This window comes from Bos mutus, chromosome 26 (assembly GCF_027580195.1).
Source record: "Bos mutus isolate GX-2022 chromosome 26, NWIPB_WYAK_1.1, whole genome shotgun sequence".
Lineage (NCBI taxonomy): Eukaryota > Metazoa > Chordata > Mammalia > Artiodactyla > Bovidae > Bos > Bos mutus.
In genome coordinates this window covers 1,911,903-1,937,244 of record NC_091642.1, presented here as the reverse complement: position 1 = coordinate 1,937,244, position 25,342 = coordinate 1,911,903, and the positions used below count along the sequence as shown (strand labels likewise).

The 25,342-nt window shown below is 51.3% G+C and overlaps 1 protein-coding gene across 1 annotated transcript in view; it reads right to left on the bottom strand.

The window, feature by feature from the left end:
- TCERG1L (transcription elongation regulator 1 like) overlaps positions 1-25,342 on the bottom strand; it is a 198,560-nt gene that overhangs the window by 27,659 nt on the left and 145,559 nt on the right. The window contains exons 7-8 of the mRNA XM_070363955.1: positions 24,741-24,895; positions 11,697-11,766 (exon numbers count right to left, since the gene is read on the bottom strand). Of these exons, the coding sequence (XP_070220056.1) occupies positions 11,697-11,766; positions 24,741-24,895 (225 nt within the window). The remainder of the gene's footprint in view (positions 1-11,696; positions 11,767-24,740; positions 24,896-25,342) is intronic.

Below are 25,342 nucleotides of genomic sequence, written 5' to 3'. Positions count from 1 at the left end.
CACGGTGATGACAGTCATGGTGATACTTCTCCTTCATTGTCTCTGGCGCTTCTGACGATCCCCACCAACCCTTCCCCAGGCTGGGTTCCAGCCTTCTGTTCAGCCGGATGACATCTCATCTTTTATTTAATTTAATCGATGGGAGAATCTGTTCTTTCCTCTGGCAAAGAGGGCTAGGAATTTATCATCAAAATGCTGCCAGGCTGTAACTCCGATGTGAGACATGATATAAAATTCTGCAGGAATCAAAGTTTCTGTGAATCTCTGCCTTGTGGGGCCTCAGACACTCTGTCATGTGGCTTGTAACAAATGGTCTTCGGATGAGGCCAACTTGGAAAGATCTGTGTTCTCTAGTTTTTAGCCTCGCTGTTGTAGCGTAGGAGGGTGCCTTTGGCTGCTGTCAGAAGACTGGGCCATCAGTCAGGTGGTCTCCAGGCCCCTGGCTGGGCTGGGGTGCAGGGCACCAGCTCAGCTGGCACTGCCCACCTACGTGGAGGTCCAGACTCAAAGCCAACGCTGGCATTGAGGAGGATGCCCCCCTAGGATGGAGTCATGGCCCAGGGTACATCCGGGCTCTCACCCCAATCAGGGAGCCATGGGAGCTGAGCAGGAAGTGCTGTCCCCAGCCCAATAGAGCAGCCCTGCTCCACAGTGTGCAGGGACAGGGCCATGACACGGGAGAGATGGGGCCATGACACGGGAGAGATGGGGCTCTAAGATGGCAGGGATGGGGCTCTAAGATGGCAGAGATGGGGCCATGACACGGGAGAGATGGGGCTCTAAGATGGCAGGGATGGGGCTCTAAGATGGCAGGGATGGGGCTCTAAGATGGGCAGAGATGGGGCTCTAAGATGGGCAGAGATGGGGCTCTAAGATGGCAGGGATGGGGCTCTAAGATGGGCAGAGATGGGGCTCTAAGATGAGCAGAGATGGGGCTCTAAGATGGGCAGAGATGGGGCTCTAAGATGGCAGGGATGGGGCTCTAAGATGGGCAGAGATGGGGCTCTAAGATGAGCAGAGATGGGGCTCTAAGATGGGCAGAGATGGGGCTCTAAGATGGGCAGAGATGGGGCTCTAAGATGGCAGGGATGGGGCTCTAAGATGGGCAGAGATGGGGCTCTAAGATGGGCAGAGATGGGGCTCTAAGATGGGCAGAGATGGGGCTCTAAGATGGGCAGAGATGGGGCTATAAGATGAGCAGAGATGGGGCTCTAAGATGGCAGGGATGGGGCTCTAAGATGGGCAGAGATGGGGCTCTAAGATGGCAGGGATGGGGCTCTAAGATGGGCAGAGATGGGGCTCTAAGATGGGCAGAGATGGGGCTCTAAGATGAGCAGAGATGGGGCTCTAAGATGGGCAGAGATGGGGCTCTAAGATGGGCAGAGATGGGGCTCTAAGATGGCAGGGATGGGGCTCTAAGATGGGCAGAGATGGGGCTCTAAGATGGGCAGAGATGGGGCTCTAAGATGGCAGGGATGGGGCTCTAAGATGGGCAGAGATGGGGCTATAAGATGAGCAGAGATGGGGCTCTAAGATGGCAGGGATGGGGCTCTAAGATGGGCAGAGATGGGGCTCTAAGATGGGCAGGGACGAGGTTCCAGGATGGGCAGAGACGAGGCCCTGACATGGGCAGGGACACAGAACCCCCTGGAGGAGAAGGCTGAGGCCTCCAGGCTGTGGCCTGGGCTGTTTCAGACCTCAGGTACTCCTCCAGCCGGAGTTCACTGCCCTCTGCTCTGTCTGACTGCTGACCGCTGACTGCCTGGCTAACCCCCTCATGCCCGCCCCTGCCCTGCTCCCCTCAGCCCTGCTCGTCCTGCCCTGGCCCCACCCCCAACCCTCGATGCTGTGACACCTGCCCGGGAGGGGCTCTGGGGGTTACGGAGCTCCTCTCTGCTCTCTGGAGGCCAAGCAGCCCTTCCACGGGGGTGACCACACTCACCCAGCCTTTCTGTCCACATGCTCAGAGCGCTGTGAACCAGGAGTCACGCGGGTGGAGGGAGGGGATGAGGAAGTGAGCAGACCCCCCATGACCCCCGCCTCCCTGAAGCCCGGTCAGCGTGGGCCTTGGGAGGGATGGAGGGTTGCCAGCTGCAGGCACGCTTGGTCTCGGAGGCCAGCGTTCCTTCCTGGGGAGGCCGCCTGGGAAGGCGTGTCTCCGTGCCAGAAGGTGGCCCCTCTGGGGTGTGGAGGAGCTCCTGTGAGCAGCAAGAGCAGGCTCCCCAGGTCCAGAGACAGGCGACCGTGCTGCTGGAGAAGGCCCGACCCCACATCTGCCCCCAGCCCGACTCTGCGGGTGCTACATGGTCGTCTTAAGGGCTCGTCAGCTAAAGCTGAGAGGACTCCCTGGAGATTAAAGGTCCTCAGGCGGGTCCCGGACCCTGTGCGGCCGCCTCCCTCATCTGGGGACTCGCACTGGCAGCCTCAGTGCACCAGCGATGTCCCCCAACAGGTGACAGGAGACACTGCCAGGCCCACCAGCGTCCGCCCCACTGTGCCTTTGGTAGGCCGTTTCTAGCCGCATCCGTGAGGTCACCACGCTCTCAGCCCTGAGAAGCGGCCGGGGGGCCCTCAGCCTGAGGGCTTGGGGTGCATCTCACAGAGGCTGCTGTGTCACTTCTGTCCCAACAACAGCGAAACCCAGACCACCCTCCCGCCCCCGCTGGCTGCAGCCAGAGTCACCTGCGGGGGCCCTGGAGGACACGTGACGACCTGATCGCATCTGTCATATAACACACGATGCTTAGGGCTGCCTGTCCTGAGGCTCAAGACCAAACAGACCTCCTGACATGAAATGCAGCGAAGGATGCTTTTTAACCTATCCGAGTCCTCACACAGAAGTAGGCAGAGCTGTTAGAACAAGAAGCCTGCAGTGTCCTCACAAATTATGGGGCGAGGGGTCCCCAGAACTTACACTGTGAGCAGGGCACCAAGGACCCTCAGGGCGTTTGCAGCCGTCCAGAGAAGCTGAGAGGAGCCAGAGGCCCATCCCAGGGCCGTGACCCCAGGAGCCTGTGATGCCCTGGACGGAGGAGCAGCCGCTGGCTGTGGCCTCTGAGAGCGGGGACACTGAAGCTGGAGGCGCCTCTGGGCTACTGACTGCGAAGGGGCCAAGGTGACCCACGGGGGTCAGTGAGCAGGGTGCCCCTTGCAGGATAAAAACAGGGATGAACTCAGAGAAACAGACGCGAGCATAATCTTAACACTCCTTAGATAAGATACCAAGGAAAGGGGAGAGGCGTTCCGGGGAACGTGAGGAAGCAGAGGGCACAGTCACACCGCGCGGTGGCACGAGAGGAGGCGCCAGGGCCCAGAGCCAGCAAGGCCGTCCTGGGTCTCCGTCCTCCTGCAGCCACTCCATCAGGTCACTCCAGTCCACCTGGGGCTGCAGCGACGGTCACCGTCTGGCCCCACATCAGGTCACTCCAGTCCACCTGGGGCTGCAGCGACGGTCACCGTCTGGCCCCACATCAGGTCACTCCAGTCCACCTGGGGCTGCAGCGACGGTCACCGTCTGGCCCCACATCAGGTCACTCCAGTCCACCTGGGGCTGCAGCGACGGTCACCGTCTGGCCCCACATCAGGTCACTCCAGTCCACCTGGGGCTGCAGCGATGGTCACCGTCTGGCCCCACATCAGGTCAGCGAGAGAACAGGAGGAGAACACAGCCTAGACGAGCACACAGGCAGAAGAAGCGGGAAGACAGCCCCACGCTCCGATGAAACTTTACCTGATTCTTTGAACAGGAGCTGAAGTTTTCAAAGAAGATGGTGCATGCTATGAAATAGCAGCACGTATCAGAACAGACAAATTCAGTGGGAAACGGGACATTGGACCAAAGAAAGATAGGAAAGACATCCCAGAGATCCAAGAAATTGGAAATAAAAGGGGACGAAACACTTTGGGGGCCAAGCAGTGTACTTGGCGTCACCAATATGGAAACTCAAAGCAATGAAATAGAACAAACATTAAAAAATAGTTCAAGGAAAATATCTTTACATAGAAAAGATGCACACCTACATTTTGAAAAAGTGCACATCCTACCTGATAACTACCCAAGAATCACCAAGACAGAGACACACTCTGTCTCTTACAGGCTAAAATTAAAAACGAAGACGGATTGAAACGTACCAACTATGTGTAGATCTAGGGATTGATAATGAATTTGTCACTGCTGGAGAACGGTGCCAGAGAAACGACACAGTATTTTGAGAATCAGTATTACAGGGAGTGAGTGATGAGTGAAAGTCGCTCGGTCGTGTCTGACTCTTTGCGACCCCATGGACTGTAGCCCGTCAGGGTCTTCTGTCCATGGAATTCTCCAGGCAAGAATACTGCAGTGGGCTGCCATTTTGTTCTCCAAAAATTAAAGGGAAGGAATCAATAATTTACTTTGGGTATTCTGTTTGAAGTACACCCCCAGGGAACCAAATGGTTTATGAAGGTATGTTTTGCTTTATAAAAGTTGTCAAGGTACTAAATGCAAATGAGATAATATAATTGAAACATTAGCATGAAAAAGTCCTTTTAGAAAGAAAGGATGAGGGCAAGTCACCTGCTCACATCACAGAAGACAGAGGATCAGACATCAGATGCCTCTTGACAGAAGGAACTCAATACGACCGTGAAGGATTCTTGCCCAAATACTTATCGAACTCAAACTCATACAGCCTCCAGATCTGCTAGAGAGTTGCAGAACCTACCAGGTCAGAAGAACCAGTTACAGCACAACTTGGAGATCCAGTGATATCCACAAGCCAAGGTCCAGACTGTGGGAGATTTCACAGTTAAGAAGAAATTCTGATGTCTTTAAAAACAAATGAAAAAAAAAAAAAAGCTGGAGCAAAAGGGAACAAACCTACAGATTAAAATAAATTTAGGAGAGAGTCACGGAGAGCTGTGTACAAACAATCTTGACTTGACTTGAGAAATAAAGTTTTCAAATAAAACAGTCAAGGAAATCTGAGCAATGTCTGAGAAGCTCTTTGATAACAGTAAGCTGTTTGTTAATATGTGTCGTTTATTTTTTAGGTGTGACTATGATTGCTGTTAAAATGTCTTTATAGTTTCGTCATGTGTCCTGATATATTTACAATAGCTGGGGTTTGCTTCAAAATATTCCGAGTTGAGGGGTAATGAGAACTAAAGGTGATCAATACTGGCCTTGAGATAGTTGTTGAAACTGGGAAATGTGTATCTGGGAGGGTTAAATAGCCTGTTCCATTGTCACATAGAACTTTTCCATAGTAAAAGGTTAAAAATGGGCAAACAAACTTCCTCATTGGGCGTTTGGGGCCATTTGCTCTGTGCTGGGCCTTTCCCCGCGAGTATCTAACAGCTGGATGGACTCAGAGCCACGGACTGGCCCCGCCCATCATCTGAGGATGTTTGCTGTAGTAGAAATCGTGGCGGCCGGGCCTGTTGGCTGTGCGGGCTGCCTTTCCCCTCCGCTCCCGGGTCTCTCCAGCCCCTCCCGGCGCTGAGAGTACATCTCCCATTGTGCTCCAGCCAGACACCCGCCCTCCTTCCCTTTGCAGCAGTAAAGGCCACCTCCTCTACCTGCCTCGTGAAGCTGAGCGCACGTTCCAGCAGGAGGAATCACAGACTTGAACAGAACTGAATTATGAATTTATAGTTTAAGGGACTTCCCTGGTGGCTCAGACGGTAAAGTGTATGCCTGCAATGCAGGAGACCTGGGTTCAATCCCTGGGTCAGGAAGATCTCCTGGAGAAGGAAATGACAACCCACTTCTGTATTCTTGCCTGGAAAATCCCAATGACGGAGGAGCCTGGTGGGCTACAGAACATGGAGTTGCAAAGAGTTGGACACGACTGAGCGACTTCAGTTTCTTTTTTTTCAAACCATGAATTACCATAAAGAGCGGAAATACATTCTTCCTCATGGGAGATGAGAGGAGAGACTCTCCTAGATGACTGCACACTTACTACTCCAGGAGCATTTGGGTGTGCTCTTGACTGCTGAATGGAGCCCCCGAAGAAGAAGATTCTGCAGCAGACACCCCCCATCCCGGTCCGGCAAGAGCAGACAGACCTGACTTCATCTCAGAGCCACGCGTCTGCTGCCAGAAAGCAAGGGCCCCGGGAACGTCCCGCCACTCTCGTCGTGTCTGCTACAGGGGGATTCACGATACCCACTGAAGGCCAAGTGCTTACTGAACGCCAGGGTCAAAGGCGGGGAGAGGCAGGCTGAGATCTGATAAAGGGCCAGTGAAGAAGCCCCAAGGTCAAGAGCTCTATTAGAACTGATTCCAGAGTGCAGTGGTCTCCTGGTGGCCAGATTTCAGCTTTACCTCCATGAGGGTGAAAGCTTCACAGAAACTGGGAGCAGAACTTGATCCAGTCACTCAAACTCCAAGAAACGACACCTGCTGTAGTGAGCCAGGGGGTGATGTGTGGGTCTCAGGATTTATGCTGACGTCTGGTCTCCCTCTCAGAAAGCCACAAGTTTCATAATCTTTTTCGGGGAGGAAATAAATGCCAGGGAATATTGATGCTTCGATCTGAAAGGACAAACTAAAATCTCATGGCAAGTGACCTACGTGCACACAATCTTCTCGTAGCCAGGCATCCATGGAGTGTCCGTCGGCCCAGGTAGGAGGCCCCGAAGACTCAGGGTGCAGGCTATTCACAAAACTGCAGGGCTCTCGAGAGAAACAACTGGTTGACTAGACTCATGACCTGTGTACAAGGTAGGAGCTCGAGATGCTTGTGTGCACAGTTGTGTCTGACTCTTTGTGACCCCATGGACTGTAGCCCGCCAGCCTCCTCTGTCCTTGGGATTCTTCAGGCAAGAATACTGGAGTGGGTAGCTCTGCCCTTCTCCAGGGGATCTTCCAGATCCAGGGATCGAAGCTGAGTCTCCTGCATTACAAGTAGGTCAGCATAGGAAAGTGGATATTAAGTCATTGTCCATGCAAGTCTGAGGCCACAAAGAGATGCACAGTGTCCCATCAATCTGATTCTGAAGAAAACCAGACTCCGCACTCGCATTGGAGTGCAGCTCATTCTCTTGTTTTCTTGGGTGTTTTAAAGATATAGTTTTACAGCAATCTTAATTTGGAGTCACGTGTTTTCTGGCACTACCTCATAGCATGCAGAGAAGCCATGCTCGCACGTTCTCAGTAGCTAATTTTTGGGGGATTCTGGAAACCCATGCATGTGGAAGTGAAAGGGCTCAACTCGTGGTTCGTATGAAGACAGGGTTCAGCACATTGACCCCTCCTCGCTGCCCACACTCGCTGACCATAGCCCTTGCACTGGGGTGGGGTACGGGCAGCATAAACATATACTTTGTTGGAGTATAAAAAGAGTGTTTCCTTTTCTCTCACGCAGTTGACTCTCTCTAGGTGTGGGCTTGATTTGGGGACAGACTCAGGGGTAGTGGCTGCAAAGCCTCCAGACACTAAATTATTTTGTCTTGTCCTGTCTTTTGGGTGACGGTGTTGCTTCTTTCAACCTAGACAGAGGCTCTCTGACCCAGAGTAGGATGCAGAATTGCAGCTCAGTCCAGGGGACATGCTTTGAGTGTGCCTTGGCCATCTTGGTTTGTGAAGAGGAGCATAATGGAGGGTATATTTGGGGAAAACAGAAAAATGCCCCCAGGAGAACTTCTTGCTAATTTCACCCTCTTCAGTCTCCAGATACAGCTGTAGATGATCCCATGGAAGCGCCTGTTTGATGTCAAGGTTTTACTCTACAAGGTCAACTTCTTACCTCCAAGGCCATCAACTGGGTGTCCTCAAAGTTTACCGCAATAAACAATGTTCTGGGATTCCCTGCTGGTCCAGAGGTTAAGCATTTGTCTGCCAGTGCAGAAGCCTCGGGTCAACGCCTGGTCCGGGAAGATCCCTCATGCAGGTGCAGAAGCCTCGGGTCAACGCCTGGTCCGGGAAGACCCCTCATGCAGGTGCAGAAGCCTTGGGTCAACGCCTGGTCCGGGAAGATCCCTCATGCAGGAGAACAACCAAGCCTGTGCACCAGCTCCTGAGCCTGTGCTCCAGAGTCTGGGAGCTGCAGCTTCTGAAGCCCATGAGCCTAGAGCCTGTGCCCCACAACAAGAGGAGCCACTGCAATGAGAAGCCCACACACAACTAGAGAGGAGCCCCACTAACCGCAAGTAGAGAAAGTCCGTGTGCAGCAGTGAAGACCCAGCGCAGCCAACAACACATAAGTAGATAAATTTAAAGAAAAGAATAATGTTTCCAGCCGAGATTTCTTTGGGTCACTTATAGTAAAACACTTCTATACCAAATGGCATAAAAACATAAATAAATTTCTAAAGCTGTGGGGCCAATGATATTTGAAAACTCACAAGAGCAATTTCACCCTGTCCTGCTATGGAAAGCCATTAATTTAGCAGGAATCCCTTGGCTCAGCAACTGGCAAAACCCGGCACATGGAAAAGGGGCTGGGAGACACGCGTGCCACCGGCAATTTCTTCTCTAACACGTTTTGTGGATAATCTCATTCTAGTTTTTAAACCAAATGACATACTTTTGCTGAATCCTTCAAATAATTCTACTCAATTATTTGAAATAAATTCTAAGTTCTTTAAATAGTGCATTTGAAAAACAGGTCTGAACTATAAAAAAACCGTCAGGTGGGAAACCAGCAGAACCTCCGGGGCGCTGCACACAAAGGGGAGAGGCAAACAATCAATTTCCTGGTCCCAGGGACGCGTGCAATCGTGCAGCACAAACACCTCCCATGAAACAGTAAATAACAAGCCGTCTGGAACGGCACTCACCAGTAGCTGAAAATATTTGGGTAATTTGAAAGCTTGTCACTGTGACATATTTCTCTTCCCAGGGAATGTTAGGAAAAGTATCATTTGGATCTGAATTATAGACACAGCTGATTTAATCCCATTTGCATAATAATGTCCAAAATGCATATGAACGGGCCAGGATGTACAAAGGATGCAGGGAGCAGGCAGCAGCGTTCAAAACCTGCCTCGTACTTTAGAGGCCAGGATATGGCAGCTGCAGTCATACTTGGCAGGAGCATTTACGTGCTTTTTGATAAGAGAAATTACATCACACATACAAAAGGAAGGTCAAATGGACTGATTCCGGCAGGTTCTCTGGAGCCTGGCCTCTTACTAGTTAGGCCAGTATCTGCTACATAAAAACGCACAAAAGCAGATAGACGCTTGAGGAGTCCTTGGGTGTATGGCAATGACCTTCCCCAAAGGCACAAAGAGGCCAAGAGGATGCCAGTGTCAGCCCACCGGTGACGAGCTCTGAGCCAGGGAGCAGGCCCGGTGGGGAGGGAGCTTCAGAAAAAGCCCCACAAGGGCGAAACTTCACCCAGAGTGAGCGCAGTTTGTGTAAAACGGCCCAGAAGTGAAGGATCAGGACTGTCAGAACATTCCAGATCCTGAGTCCAGCCCACAATATTCACTGAAGCCTTTTCCTCCCGAATCTCAGAGGCAGAACAGAGCAGAGTGACCTGGGGAGTGAGCCCTGAATTGCAGAGGGAACCGGGTGTCTGGGCACTGCCCTCACACACGGAACCTGTGGGCCCAGCGGGCTTGGAGACCCACAGTTGCTGAAACTCCATGAAAACACCTGTGATGGCTTCAAAGTCAGTGCTCAGTCATGGAAAAAGTCACTGAGATGATGAAAACAGAGATGAATGCTTTGACGCTACTTAAAAGCCAAGTGTGCAGAATCTGGGGCCGGTCCCATAGACAAATGAAGAGAACTGGACGATGCGGGAGGACTGCCCAGTTCCCTGGGGCTCAGTGAGTCTTCCCTCCCGCGAAAGTTTAAAAACATCCCATAACGGCTAGATTGCTATTTCTCTTGTGCCTCAGGAAGCTTGTCTTGTTTTTAAAATTATATGCATTTATTCAAGATCACAGAGACTGACGCAGCTGCCGCAGGGTCTGAGCGCAGCAATAAAGCGATCACAATTTGATTCCTGTCCCGAGCCCTTGACGCCAGCGAAGGTGCTCGGTGTCCGTCCTCTGTGGCCTCTGCCACCCCTAAAGTGACTGTTTAAGGACAGGACCTGGGGGCGCGAGAGCACAGAGGCCTGTGGGGAGGTTGGGGTCAGCCCTGCCCCAGCGCCGCAGAAAGTCCAGCCAAGCCGCAGCCCCTGATCTCCGTCAGCTGGAGAAGCAGGCCCTGCCTCCCACCCGGGCTGCCCCCTGGACCAGTGGAGGGCACTGCTTACCCTGCCCTGGACTGCTCTCACAACCTTCTGGCGCGTCTGCTTGGCATCAGTTAAAGTGACCATAAACCCACACTTGGTCAGCAAAATCATTCTGAGGGGTGCTCGTGGGAAAAGGCCAAAGATACCACAACAGAAGGAACAGGGGCTCTTTGTTATTTAGCCACCCAGTCGTGTCCAACTCTGTGACCCCGTGGACTGTAGCCCCCCGGGCTCCTCTGTCCAGGGGGTTCTCCAGGCAAGAATACTGGGGCGGGTTGCCACTTCCTTCTCCAGGGGATCTTCCTGACCCAGGGATTGAACCCGCGTCTGTCTCTGTTTGACAGGCAGTTTCTTTCCACTGAGCCCCCAGGGAAGCTCCAGTTGCGTGGGTTTGTGGCTACTCGGGCCGCCATCAGAGCCCAGCCCTGACCCCAGGCTGCTGGCCCTCTTCCCCAACAGGGGTGCCCTCTCTGCCCCCCTCTCCCACCGTCCTTCCCCAGGAAACCGCAGGGCAAGGACAGAAGAGCTGAGAACGGGCACCGCCTCCGGGGCGAGATCACATCTCCCTTCATTGCTGCGCACGCCTGTTGCTGGAAAAGTCTTACCCCACCTAGGGCACAGTTTAAAAAAGAAGACACGCAGTGCCAACACCCTGACCGCTGCTCTGGGACTCCTGCCGCTGGCCTGGGGTGCCCCCGATGGGAGCGGGCGCTTGGACCCCTGGAACAGGACTGGATGTGCCGCTGGGCGGGACGCAGCCCACTCTGCAGGGTCATCGGCACCACGTCTGCTCAGGAAGTGGGCTTGCGGTCCCTTTCGACGCCCCTCATCCTCCCTGCCCTGTGCCTTTCATCCACCTGCCCTTCCAGGAACTCAGACTCACAGACCTCGAATTTTACCCCTTTGCCTGGAAGTGAGTAGGGAAGGGCCACAGACCGGCCTTCCAGGAGGGCTAAAGGGGGAACAGCCACCCCTGGCTTGAGGGGAGGCCGATCTCCTCCCTTCTGTGCTGTGCCTGCAATGGGTCGTAAAGAGCAAACTTGGGCGAGAACGTGTTCTCCGGGCGCCACTGTGGGTCATTGGTCCTCACCCAGGCGTCAGCCGCCTCACTGATGACACGTCTGATTTGAGTTGAGAATCAACCTGAATGGAGTTACTGAATGCAGACCTGGTGGAGTTACTTTGCCCAAAGTCTCGAAGCCGGCAAGCCACAGAGCCAGACCTCTGACCCAGAGCTGCAGGAGCCCCGGCCCACCCCTCACCCAGCACACGGCCCCACACGGCACCTCGATGGCTCCGTCCACTCCTCAGGGCCCCGGAAGCAAGGCCAGGGCTGAGCATGGGCCCAGGGAGGCCGCGGAGGGAGGTGCCGTCCAGTGTAGACTCGGGGCTCCCAGAGTGGCTGGGATCCCCCACCCTCTGTTTGGGGTTGAACCCGTTCCTGGCTCAGTCAACAGAGTCAAAATGATACTTTTCTTTCTCAAGGAAAGACGCACAGGGAAGGGCCTGGTCACCTACCGATTCCTCTTGGTTTTCACATCTGGGTCTTCCCTGCTGTCTTCAGAGCTCGATCCATCGCTGGGCTCGGCTGAAAGAAAGTCAGTTTGGTACTGTCAATACAGAGCTCGCAGCTTTGGCAAGCCACCAGGAAGCACCTCTTCCAGCAGGCTCAGCTTGAAATTAGGAAAACGGATTTCCCTTAAAGATGGACCTCAGTCCTATAACTATGCTACTGGGCTTCCCTTAAAGACGGACCTCTGTCCTGTAACTATAATAACTATCCTAGGGGGCGTCCCTTAAAGATGGGCCTCCATCCTATAACTGCACACTCCTTCCATACTTCAGCAGGAGAGAAATCTGTGCTGCTCTTGTGCACAGAAAAGTCATCTCTAGCTGCTGGCCGTGGAGAGGCTGTCAGACCCTCCAGAAGGGTGGGCGAGGGAGTGCATCCACCTGACCCCACCCCTCGCAGGACACGGGCCTGGACCGGCCCTTCTGTCCAAGCTGCCTCCGCGTCCCTGGGCTTGAACTGCAGACCCAGGCTCCCCCTCTGACTCCTGCAGTGAAGGACCCGGGTTCTCTGCACACAGCCTGTGGACCGCTGCTGTCTACGTGTCTACTTTCTAAGAGCCAGATTGGTTTTGAAGTCAGGTCCCCTCCTTACACTCTGAAGAGGCTGGCCCTGTAAATGTTTGATGAGCTTTTGGAATGAAAAAGTAAAAGGTTCTTGGGTGTTTCATATTTGTCTCCAAAAGGAAAGAGGAAAAATGAGTATAAAGATGGTTCCAGAGCGTTATTATTTCGGTCCTGACAGGCTGAACGATGCCCAGACACTCCCTGGCATCACAACTGCCTGCTCGCCTGCTTTTCATTCTGCGTCTGTCGTCCCAGGAAGCAGCCTTCTCGGAAACTCGTCCCTGGCGGGCCCGGGGACAGGGCTGGACCACCGCCCCCACCGCAAGGCTCGAACCCACGTCCTTCCTGAGGAGGCTCTGTAACAAGCTCGTAATGAATGTGATGTTTATGGGGAAATGTGAATATCCTCGACAGAAAAGCCCTCCACTCCTTTTCTTTTCATAAAACCCAACAGTCCTCCATGCGCACTGACTGCAATCCCAATAATGCCTCCAGCTCCGGCCCCAGCTATTCTCTGGCTGGCTCTCAGTGCCTGGTGTGGGGCTGAAACAAGACGAGGAGATGTGGGTCACGCCCTAGAGGTGCCCAGCGAGCCCGGTCCACCCAGCCTCTGGGTTCTGGCGGCCTCTTCCCGCCAACGGCCTGTCCACTCCAGACCCTGCCCTGCCCAGCGTGGCACAGTCAGCGGACCCAGGAGACTCCCCTGGCGGGCGCCTGAGCCCAGAGCAGGGCCCCCCAGCCCTGGCACCAGGGACACGCGGGCTGGACGACAGGGCATCCTGTGCCCCGCAGGGTGCTGAGTGGCATCCCTGGTCTCCAACCCCGGATGCCTGGTGTCCCTGCCAGTACTGAAAACCACAAGTCTCCAGAAACCACCCAAACTCCCCCCTAGGAGACAGAGCGTCCTAGCCCCCGGCCCTGTTGAGAACCAGGGGTCTAGAGAAAGACCCTCGCGAGAGCAAAGCTAACAGGAGGGGAGGGGCCCGCTCCTTCTCACCCACACTCTCTCCCCACACTCCCGTCTGTGGCCCCCCAGTCACATAATTCAATGACAAAGACAACGCACACGTCATACGAACGCACAGCAAAACAAACGGCCAACCAACCAGTCGAAGGGTTCAATTTCTCTCATAATTACAGAAATGCCAGTGGACACAATGAATGGTTTTAGAAGCTTAAGGTTGGGTGATCTACAGTGCTCATGAGAGTAGCAGAATCTATCAGCAGGCGTGTGAACTGGCCCATCTTTTTGGAGGAAGATTTAGCAATATCTGTCACAATGTGAAATGCATGTACCTTTCGAACTGGTAATTCCAATACTATGAATTTATACAATGAAAGTACTCACAAATGCTCCTGAGATAAGTATATGCGTACGAAGGTATTCTTATCAGTATTCTGTGTGTGCATGAAAAACCAGTGACCTGGAAGTCCACCAACTGGAAAGACCTGGTGGAGATGTCGGAGTCCAGTCAAGGTGGGCACGGGTGCGAAGGGAAGGGCTCAGAACTCGTGCATGCACACGTGCTCAGTCGCTTTAGTCATGTCTGACTCTGCGACCCCATGAGCTGTAGCTCACCAGGCTCCTCTGTCCATGGGGTTCTCTGGGCAAGAGTACTGGAGTGGGTTGCCATGCCTTCCTCCAGGGATCTTCTCAACCCAGGGAGTGAACCAGGATCTCTTGCGTTACAGGCAGATTTCTTTACCACTGCTGCAAACTGGGAAGATAGCCATAGTGATGAGAAGCAGAAAGCGGAGCAGGTCAATTCCTCAGCCGTTCTATTAAAAGCACACGTACACACAGACATCTGCCTGTCTTCACAATACATTGTTTTGTGCGTTTAATGGACAAGGAAGGGCACGTCCATTTGTGAAAAGGTGGAGTGAACAGGATAGTTGAAGCAGGTAGTCAGAGGTCTTCTTAGTCTGAGAGAATCACGTCTCCCATTCCTTTACAACGGCTGCCCTCATCCAGGGTCAGGTGAGCAGGGGAGTGTGAAGCACTGGTTTCTGAGGCAAACTGCTTTGAGAAGTGCTATTCCGGTCTCTCCTACGTCCTGGGCCTTGAAGGCAGAGACAGGACACAACCGCTTTATCGGCACTGATTCGGGGGCATCTAGAAACCTGAACAAGCCTTGGCCCTGCCCATCCAGCAAACTGAAGGCGAGTGTTTACAAAGCATCATTACAGAGCGTTACGGATCCCTGTGGGGCCTGCACGCCGGGCTCTGGAACCTTCCATCCCATCATAGTTCAGTTCAGTTCAGTCACTTAGTGTGTCGGACTCTTTGTGACCCCATGGACTACAGCACACCAGGCCTCTCTGTCCATCACCAACTCCCAGAGTTTACTCAAACTCATGTCCATTGAGTCAGTGATGCCATCCAACCATCTCATCCTCTGTCGTCCCCTTCTCCTCCTGCCCCCAATCTTTCCCAGCATCAGGGTCTTTTCAAATGAGTCAATTCTTCACATCAGGTAGCCAAAGTGTTGCAACTTCAGCTTCAGCATCAGTCCTTCCAATGAATATTGAGGGTTGATTTTCTTTGAGATTGACTGGTTGGATCTCTTTGCAGTCCAAGAGACTTTCAAGAGTCTTCTCCAACACCACAGTTCAAAAGCATCAATTCTTTGGCGCTCAGCTTTCTTTATAGTCCACCTCTCACATCCATACATCCATACATCCTACTGGAAAAGCCATAGCTTTGACTAGATGGACCTTTGTTGGCAAAGTACTGTCTCTGCTTTTTAGTAAGCTGTCTAGGTTGGTCATAACTTTTCTTCCAAGGAGCAAGCATCTTTTAATTTCATGCTGCAGTCACCATCTGCAGTGAATTTGGAGCCCCCCAAAATAAAGTCTGTCACTGTTTCCACTGTTTCTCCATCTATTTGCCATGAAGTAATGGGACCATATGCCATGATCTTAGTTTTCTGAATGTTTAACTTTAAGCCATTTTTTTCACTCTCCTCCTTCACTTTCATCAAGATGCTCTTTAGTTTTTCACTTTCTACCATGAGGGTGGTGTCATCTGCATATCTGAGGTTATTGAGATTTCTCCTGGCAATCTTGATTCCAGCTTGTGCTTCATCTAGCCCAGCACTTCTCATGATGTACCCTGCATATAAGCTAAATAAGCAGGGTGACAATACACAGCCTTGACGTACTCCTTTCCCTGTTTGGAACCAGTCTGTTGTTCCATGTCCAGTTCTAACTGTTGCTTCCTGACCTGCACACATATTTCTCAAGAGGCAGGTCAGGTGGTCTGGTATTCCATCTCTTGAAGAATTTTCAACAGTTTGTTGTGATCCACACAGTCAAAGGCTTTGGTGCAGTCAATAAAGCAGAAATAGATGTTTTTCTGGAACCCTCTTGCTTTTTCTATGATCCAACGGATGTTGGCAATTTGATCTCTGGTTCCTCTGCCTTTTCTAAATTCAGCTTGAACATCTGGCAGTTCACAGTTCATGTACTGTTGAAGTCTGGCTTGGAGAATTTTGAGCATTACTTTGCTAGCGTGTGAAATGAATGCATTGTGCGGTAGTTTGAGCATTCTTTGGCATTGCCTTTCTTTGGGATTGGAATGAAAAGTGATCTTTTCCAGTCCTGTGGCCACTGTTGAGTTTTCCAAATTTGCTGGCATATTGACTGCAGCACTTTCACAGCATCATCTTTTAGGATTTTAAATAGCTCAACTGGAATTCCATCACCTCCACTAGCTTTGTTCATAGTGATGTTTCCTAAGGCCTACTTGACCTCACATTCTAGGTGAGTGATCACACCATTGTGTTTATCTGGGTTGTGAAGATCTTTTTTGTATAGTTCTTCTGCGTATTCTTGCCACCTCTTCTTAATATCTTCTGCTTCTGTTAGGTCCATTCCATTTCTGTCCTTTATTGTGCCCATCTTTGCATCACAGGGTACCTGGTAAATTCTGTCAGTGAGGGATTCTCTGCAGGGATGACCTGTCTACACTTACCTGCTTTATGCTGGGTCCTGTTACAAGGGCTAATCAGAGTGGGTGCCAATCTGATAATGGCGTTAACAAACAAGAAGCCTGGTTCATTCTTTGTGCGGAGGAGGCGCGGGTGAGGCCACCAGCTGGTGTCAGGGTGTGGACGGAACACAGGGCAGGTGATGGCCAGGGTTCCTCCCAAAGAGGGGCCAGGTGATCTGCATGGAGAGGTACCCTCTCGCCCGCCAGAATCCTTGTGGATGAGCGGTGATGCTCATCCTTGACTCTGTGGAACAACCAGCATCTGCGTTGTCAGCGGTCCCAGGTCTGGCCAAGCACCGGCCACCTGGCCCCCTGTGGCGTGGAGAGTGATGCGTTGTTCCTGGGCAAACAGCACTTGGGAAAGTGACCCTTTCACAGGTCACAGCTGTGTTTACTCACAGGCACGGCTTCATGCCCTTCTTGGTGAAATGAAAGTCATCGTCAGTGTATATCTGCCTTGAATAAAAACGGCTGAAATGTTTACAGTTCAACTGAAGCCAAGTGACATCCTGCCAAGTCTATCACGGGTCGGGACAAAGCAGGGTGGAAGTGCCTGGCTCCCCGCACCCAACTTTTCTGTGTCAAGCAGGAAGCAAAATGCTTACCAGAGCCCCTTTTAATCTAATGCGCATAAGACATCTGGCCAGGCTGGCCCTCCTTAGATCTGGAGTCAGACTCTCCACAGTGCAAATTCCTGGTCCCCTGCTCGATAGGAGTGTGACCTTGAGCAGGCCAAATGGTCTGCTTTCTTTAATTCCCTCTACTGTCAAAATAGGCATAAAGACAGAAGATTGCAGACCAATGGCCTCCAAAGAGGTCCACACCCAAACCCTGGAAAAGAAAGTGAAGGTGAAAGTCGCTCAGTCATGCCTGACTCTTTGTGACCTCATGGACTACACAGTCCATGGAATTCTCTGGGCCAGAATACTGGAGTGGGTAGCCTTTCCCTTCTCCAGGGGATCTTCCCGACCCAGGGATCAAACCCAGGTCTCCCACATAGCAGGTGGATTCTTTACCATCTGAGTCACAAGGGAAGCCCAAGAATACTGGAGTAGGTAGCCTTTCCCTTCTCCAGTGGATCTTCTCAACCCAGGAATTGAACCCAGGTCTCCCGCATTGCAGGCGGCTTCATTACCAGTGGAGCCACTGTGAATGTCTTAGGTTGCATGGCAGGGGTGAAGGCTCCTAACCAGCCTTGGGGCTCCAGAAACCAGATGCCTCTTGGACTGGAAGACACAGGAAGTGAGTTATGCCTGAGAGCCTCCAGAAAGAAGCAACTCAGACCCACCAGGGAGACTTCAGTCGGGCTTCTGACCTCCAGGACTGGAAAGCAGCAAGTTGGTGTTGGTTCAAGCTACTAAACTTGTGATCATCTGTTACAGCAGCAACAGGGAGCTGATATGGGTGGTGACCAGCTCCTGGGGAGGTGGCAGGCATGGAGGAACCAAGAGGTCCCTTTCCCCCCAGGGCGCCCCCCCTCCTCCTGCCTAGGCAAGCCCCCTGCCCTACCCCACAGCAGCACCCTGTCCACCTTAGCCTCTGGGAGGTGCCCACGGGAGACAGAAGGCAGGGGAAAGAGGCTGGGAGATCGTCCTCTGCCTTGTCTGCCTCCCCACCCTAGAGGACAGACTCACAGGCGTTTTATCTGATCACCCTCTGGTACATCCTACCAGACTGCACCAAACCCCCGGCAGAAGGGATGGGATCCCCATCCTGAATGGGGCAGGTGATGAGGCAGCAGGGGCCAGAAGGCAGGAAAATTTCTACTGTGGACCAAAAGAGGTCACCTGCCATTTCAGGAAACAAAGAACGTTGCCTGCTAACAAGCCATCAGTCACAGCCCTGACGCTGAGCCTTGAGGGGACTTCAGGGCAGAGAAAAGCAGGGCACAGGTCCTCGATAGTGAAGGTGTGCGTCTCAGGAGAGATGTCGCTGAGTCCGACTCTCGCACCTTCCCGCACACAGAAAAGCACAAATCGTTTACTTGAGATGTCTGTTTTTTGTGATTAGCTGTAGTCTTTTGGGTTCAATTAAATTTTTTTTCCTAAGGAAGAACCCCTGTATATCCTGGCTCCTCCCTTATCTCTGGAGAAGGAAATGGCAACCCACTCCAATATTCTTGCCTGAAGAATCCCATGGACAGAGGAGCCTGGCTGGCTACAGTCCCTGGGGTCCCAAGAGTTGGACACAACTTAGTAACTAAACCACCACCACCTCCTCCCTCACCTTGGTCACCCACAAACTGGCACCTGCCGTCCACCTCTACAAGGGTTACATCAGGCTCTGCTGCACCTGCCAACCTTCAACACCCCTGGAAGGAGCTCAGGGTGGAGAGCAGGAGCAAGGCTCTCTGTGCTCTGAAGAAACTGGCAGGACAGGTGTTCAGGCAGCTAGATATTTTCAGGAGCTGATTTTATGAGCCCAGTTCTTGTACCTCCTCATATCTATAAAAGCACCAAAATCCTTCATGGTGATGACTGCCCCTCGTGACTAGCAGTAACCCTCATGAGACTAGTAGAAATCTGCAAAAATATGTGTCTGATTGCATGGACTCCCCCTTCACCAAAATCACATATATACTGACCTGCCCCCAACTCATCGGAGCTGTCTCTCAGAGCTAGCTATCCGAGATGCTGCCTCCCAGGCTGCAGTCTTCATTTCACCACAAATAAAACTTGACTCACAACTCTCACATTGCGCTTTTTTTTTTCTGTTTTAAGTCAACACCGTTTGGAGCAGCTCCTCAGAGTGATCTGAGAGGCTCTCTCCCTGGCTACAGTCCTCAGTGAGGTCCCCGAATAAAACGTATCTCACGACTTTTCATTTCACTTCAGTCTCCACTACCCATTGCCCTGAAGAGAGGTCTTTGGTGCTTCAGGTAAACACGGGTGGCAGAACTGAGCTGCTAAGAGATTTGGGAAATGCTGAAGCTGGAGGGAAGACAAATGTGAGTGGGGCGTCCTCACCAAGGAAGAGCCTGTAGCAGCCCCGAATGTCAGGACACGGAGCGGACATGGCGTGAAGGCTGCTCCTTCTCACTTCGCAGTTCAACAGGCATTATTCCCAACTAGCAGTCTGTCTGCTAGAGCCGTAAAAGTCCAGATGCACTGGAGGATGATTAGGAAATAATTCAGGCCTTTAGCTAAACCTCTCAGCAAGGAAAACAGAATGGAGAAAAGGGGGCCTTTTCTTTATCTGTTGAAAGGCTTAGTCCTTCTGGCAGTTCTGCACCCTTTTCCCATAGTTGCCTGACAATATTAACTCCTCCTTCCATGCTGATATTCCTAGTATGCACACAAAATACTCACACACACACACCCCTCCAAACCTACTGCAGTTAAATGTGGCAGAAAGTGAAAGTGTGAAAGTCGCTCCGTCCTGTCTGATTCTTTGCGATCCTATGGACTATACAGTCCATGGAATTCTCCAGGCCAGAATGCTGGAGTAGGTAGCCGTTCCGTTCTCCAGGAGATCTTCCCAACCCAGGGATCGAACCCAGGTCTCCGACACTGCAGGTGGATTCTTTAGCAGCTGAGCCACCAGGGAAGTATTTTGTCAAATTCTACTTGCCTCTTGAAAAATAATGAATATCAATTGGAATGCTTAATGGTTCCATTTCAGACAAGAAACAGGTTTTAATATTTAAATCTATAATGACTCATAGCCCAACACAATGTGAAAAACAAAATTCTATACCAAGGACAGTCTTCCCTAGAGCTGATTCTTATAATAATTAGGGTCAGAACATTAGATGAGTCATGACAGGTGATCAGCCAGGGAAAAATTCACCTTGCTCGTGGCCTGAGGTCAGCAACTCTGCCTGCTCATTGCTAATTAGTCTTCCAGAAATACTCCCTGTCCTGTTTTGCTGCAAACAGAATAATTTCAGTGAGTGGATCTTAGGAAATTACAAGTTATCCATTTAAATGTCAATTCCTTCTCTGCAACCTGAAGTTGAGAACGGAGGTCATTTGCATGTCTTTAAGATGCAGGTTAAAGACTTTTAAGACGGCTTAAGGCAGCTCTTCCTCTTTTAATAAGAGTAAGTAAGGTTAAAGCTCATTTTGTAGCTGCTTGTAAATTTATGATCACACATCTATCTGGATAGAGTGGTTCAGGGGCCACCATTACAATGGTCAGACAAAAATGGCTTGATGTGTTAAGCCTATAAGAGTCGGGTATTTCCAGCTGTGTTTGTTAGATTTAAGGCTCCATTCTCCACCTTTTTAAGTGCAAAATGAGATTCAGGCCAGCAGAGTGAAATGAAGCCCTGATCTATGACCCAGATAATTCAGGTCCTTGTTGTAATTAATTATACAAGGAGGCCATTGGACAGACCTCTGAGCCAGTAAAAGCCTCAGGGTTACTGGTCAGTGGGGATGCTGAGGAGGGCCAGCTGGGCAGGAGGCAGGCCTTCCTGGTGCCTGGCAGCTGATTCCCCCTGCTCTGCCTCTGTGCCTGCACCAGGCCAGCCTTCCCTGGCTCCAAGGACTTCCGGTTTGGAGCTTCAGGATCAGAATCGATTTTTGCTCACATAAACTCATCACTTTTCTAACATGCTTGTTAATCTTCTAATACTGTCCTCCACCTCAGAAGCCTGGAAAGGGCAGAGGACTCGGGGTGGGGGAGGACCCTGCTCACCCCTCTCTGCTCTCGTAGCCCTGGCTCAACTTGGTCCAGGGCAGAAAAACAGGTGACCAACTGTGTCCTGACTGCTAACAAGTTCCATCCTTTCTCATCCCTGCCAGGCCTCGGAAAAATAAAGAAACAGCACCCAATTATCTCTGAGAATGCAAGCTGCAGGAAGGAGCGAGGAGACTGCCCACATTGTTTGCAAGTAAGTATCCCCGTGACAAGCTGCACCTGAACGTCCTCCAGGGGTTGGCAGGTCTCGGGACACCAGCCCCACAGGTGGTGACGGTGAGGACGCTGGACGCCGGGTGTCTGTGTGTGAGGGGTTTTGGTTCAAGCCTTCATTCAGCACGCAAAGCATCTTTTCAGATAATGGATGCCTCAGTCAAAGGAGGGAGCAAATTCACAGCCCAGTTCCCGCTGTCCCTGAGAACAGCTTGTGTTACAGACTGAGATCTGCATCTGGAACATTCGCTTCTCAGAGTCAGCCGGCTCGAGCTGATGCTCTGGGGGTGCACTCATCATCTTACGAGAGGGGAATGTACCGAGAAACGGAACACTCCCTGCCATACCAGGAAACAAGGATGCCTCGGTCGCCAGTGACCGCAGCCCTCCAGCGTGAGCTGGTGAGCCCTGAGGGCACTCAGGAAGGAGAATACAGCACCTAGCAGCCTTCAGAAGACAGCTGCTGCCCACGGTAAGCCCCAGGGGAACTCAGGGTGTGAAAACGCAGGGCACTGGCCCCAGACAAGCCGAGGTGCATACGGAAGGAACGATTTCACTAAGCCCACACTCTTGCACTTTCCCATACATTGAAAGGCACTAAATTCCTTACTTTGGGATATCTGGTTTTCTTTAGCAAACAATAATCTTTGGGTGTTCAGACTACCTGACCTTTGTTGTAAAACTTCTATGGAACCTGGCTTGCTCAGAATAGTTCTCTCAAGGTCACTTGAGATGCTGTCTCCTGGGCTTGAAGTCCTAAAAATGTCTGCCAAATAAGACTTAACTCTCAACTTGCAGGTGGGGTGTACTTTCTCAGTTGACGGAGTTATCGGTATCCATCACTCCATCTCAGCAGACTGCTGCCAGCTTTGCAAGAGCAACCTGTCCATGTCCGTTAGCACTGATCAAAATGTTGACGAAGCTTTTAAGACACTTTCTCCTAAAGTTCCATTCAAATGCTTCTGGATCCAGCACAGGCTGATCTGTGTTATCTGTGTTAGCGTCACTTGAGATGGGCTCAAAAATACTCAAAAACCACTCCAAAGCTAAAGCAAACACTCACTCCAGAGGTCAAGATTCCATTTCCCGGCCTTTCAGCCAAGCTCTGCGGGTCAGTCAGGGAAAACTGTGATCTCAAGATCTCAGTGAAGCCAAGACTGTTTCAACCCACGTGCTCAGGGAGTGCACCTTTCCCAACACAACTGATAAAAAATGTATAAGACCTAATCGGCGGATCCTTTCTGAGCACATGGAAGTGTTCTGCTCTGGCTCTCGGGAAAATGAGATTTGCTGGGGCAGTTTCTGAACAGCTATCTCTCTGCCACGCATTGGATTCCTCTGCAGCTGGGAAAGATCTTTTCCCTTCTCCACATGTACTTTAGGTGAATCCAAGCACCCTTCAAACAAAGAGTGGATGGACTTCCTACAAAGCTCTGGAATGGGTGCATGATGGAGAAGGTTCAGTTCAGTTCAGTTCAGTCGCTCAGTCGTGTCTGACTCTCTGCGACCCCATGAATCGCAGCACGCCAGGCCTCCCTGTTCATCACCAACTCCCAGAGTTCACTCAGACTCACGTCTATCGAGTCAGTGATGCCATCCAGCCGTCTCATCCTCTGCCGTCCCCTTCTCCTCCTGCCCCCAATCCCTCCCAGCATCAGAGTCTTTTCCAATGAGTCAACTCGTCGCATGAGGGGGCCAAAGTACTGGAGTTTCAGCTTTAGCATCATTCCTTCCAAAGAAATCCCAGGGCTGATCTCCTTCAGAATGGACTGATTGGATCTCCTTGCAGTCCAAGGGACTCTCAAGAGTCTTCTCCAACACCGCAGTTCAAAAGCATCAATTCTTCGGTGCTCAGCCTTCTTCACAGTCCAACTCTCACATCCATACATGACCACAGGAAAAACCATAGCCTTGACTAGACGGACCTTTGTTGGCAAAGTAAGGTCTCTGCTTTTGAATATGCTATCTAGGTTGGTCATAACTTTCCTTCCGAGGAGTAAGCGTCTTTTAATTTCATGGTTACATGTTACCAATTATGACATGTAGTCTCAAGGGGCAGTCTTACAACATCTGGAGCAAAAACCAAATGATGGGGAAAAAAAGAGCAAAGAAACTGTTGCAGTAAAAAGGGAAAAAAAGGAATGGGTTTTTTTCTTTAACTTCCCTTGTGACTCAGACTAAAGAACCCGGCTGCAATGTGGGAGACCTGGCCTCAATCCTGGGTTGGGAAGGTCCCCTGGAGAAGAGAATGGCTACCTACTCCAGTATTCTGGCCTGGAGAATTTCATGGACAGAGGAGCCTGACAGGCTACAGTCCATGGGGTTGCAAAGAGTCAGACAGGACTTAAAGACTTTCACCTTTCCTGAGAATAAAGAAGATAAGGAGAACAGTGAGTAGGCCTGAACATTCCTAGTTATTTTTTTTTTTTACTTTAACTGCTTCTAACTCTGCATGTCTATAACTAAGTTTGCTTTTCTGCCCCTTAACTCTGCAGGAGCTACACTTCACACCTATTTCCTTTGACTCGATACTAAATACATCCTGTGTCTGGTGTTTACCCTCAGGACACCCTTCCCCCTGTAGTCACATATCAGAAAGAAGGCTGCAGCCCCAGGGACTGACAGATGCGGTTGCTGGGCTGCTGGCACTGGCCTGTGGCCTTCTTTGAAACAATGCGAGAGGGGGAAATCAAGACCCTAACAGCTTTGTTCGTCTTCACTGACTCCTGACTGTGAGCCCTCATCTTACATAAGCCCCTAGACTCCTCATGACGCAAATGGCTGCTTCAATGGAAAAGACTGATGTTGGGAAAGATTGAGAGCAGGAGGAGAAGCGGGTGACAGAGGATGAGATGGGTGGATGGCATCACTGACTCAATGGACATGAATTTGAGCAAGCTCCGGGAGATGGTGATGGACAGCGAAGCCTGGCGCGCTGCAGTCCATGGGCTCACAAAGAGCTGGACACGACTGAGAGACTGAACAAGACTCCCCGTGGATGGGGACACAGTTCTGGAGGCCTGAGCCTGCTGTCTTCCCCTCTCAGCCAGGTGAGAATTAAAGCCACCTTTGTATCTCCTCCACACTCTCTGTATTTTTCCTTTGGCTTCGGTGGGCAGAGAAGGCCAAGATTCTGGCCAGCAACAGAACTAGCACATCAAAGCGATCACCACGGATGAGTTTACCTGGTGAGACTGCTTTGCATTTTCTAGAATGCTTAACCAATACCCATTAATTTGATAATAGAAAACAACTTTTTAAAAGTAAGAGAGAAGGTTAAATGCAGGCTAATATCTGAGCTGGAAAGGAAGCTCCCGGTGGCTGAAGGATAACCTTCTCTGGGTTTGTAAATTTACGCAATGCAAAGAGAAAGCCAGAACCGATCCCGTGGAAGGATCAAAGTTTCTGCAGAAAGTGCCATAAAAACTTAATGACTAAATTCTGAAACAGGGAGCACGAGTCCTTCAAAATCAACTGCCAGCACAACCGGGCATTGTGCTCTCCTCTCCCGCTAAAGGATGTAGAGTCTAGACTCTCCTACAGGTGGGTGCCCAGGGCCCGGCTGTCTTAGTTACTTGCTGCCGCCTCCAGCTTGCGCTTGTGCGGAGGGTCTTCGATGATCCTGTTGAGGTCCCCGCGGTTCCTCAAGTCCATTGGCTTCTCCCAGACGGATAACTGCATCGTCGGGTTGAAGAAGAAAACTCGGTCATCGCCCGTCCAGACCACACACCTGTGCAAATCGAGAAACCGCTCTTAGTCTCCCTGAGAGGCATGCATCAAAAGACCATAGTGTGTGTTCTAAGTTGATCAGTCGTGTCTGATTCTCTGCAATCCCATGGCCTGTAGCCCGACAGGCTCCTCTGTCCATGGGATTCTCCAGGCAAGAAAACTGGGGTGGGTTGCCATGCCCTCCTCCAGGGGAGCTTCCTGACCCAGGGATCAAACCCGAGTCTCTTATGTTTCCTGCATTCGCAGACAGGTTAGTGCAGGCATGCGTCCAAACCCAAAATGCCCTTGGGGCTGAAATCCACACATTCACAAAAGTAGTATTTTACAAAGTATGAATAATAATAGCGATGTCTGGCTTTTCAGGGTGATTCTCAGATGTTTCTCATACATTCTCTCATTCGATTCATAGGCAGACAGCTACCTGACCTTCCTTCTACTGGTAAGGACA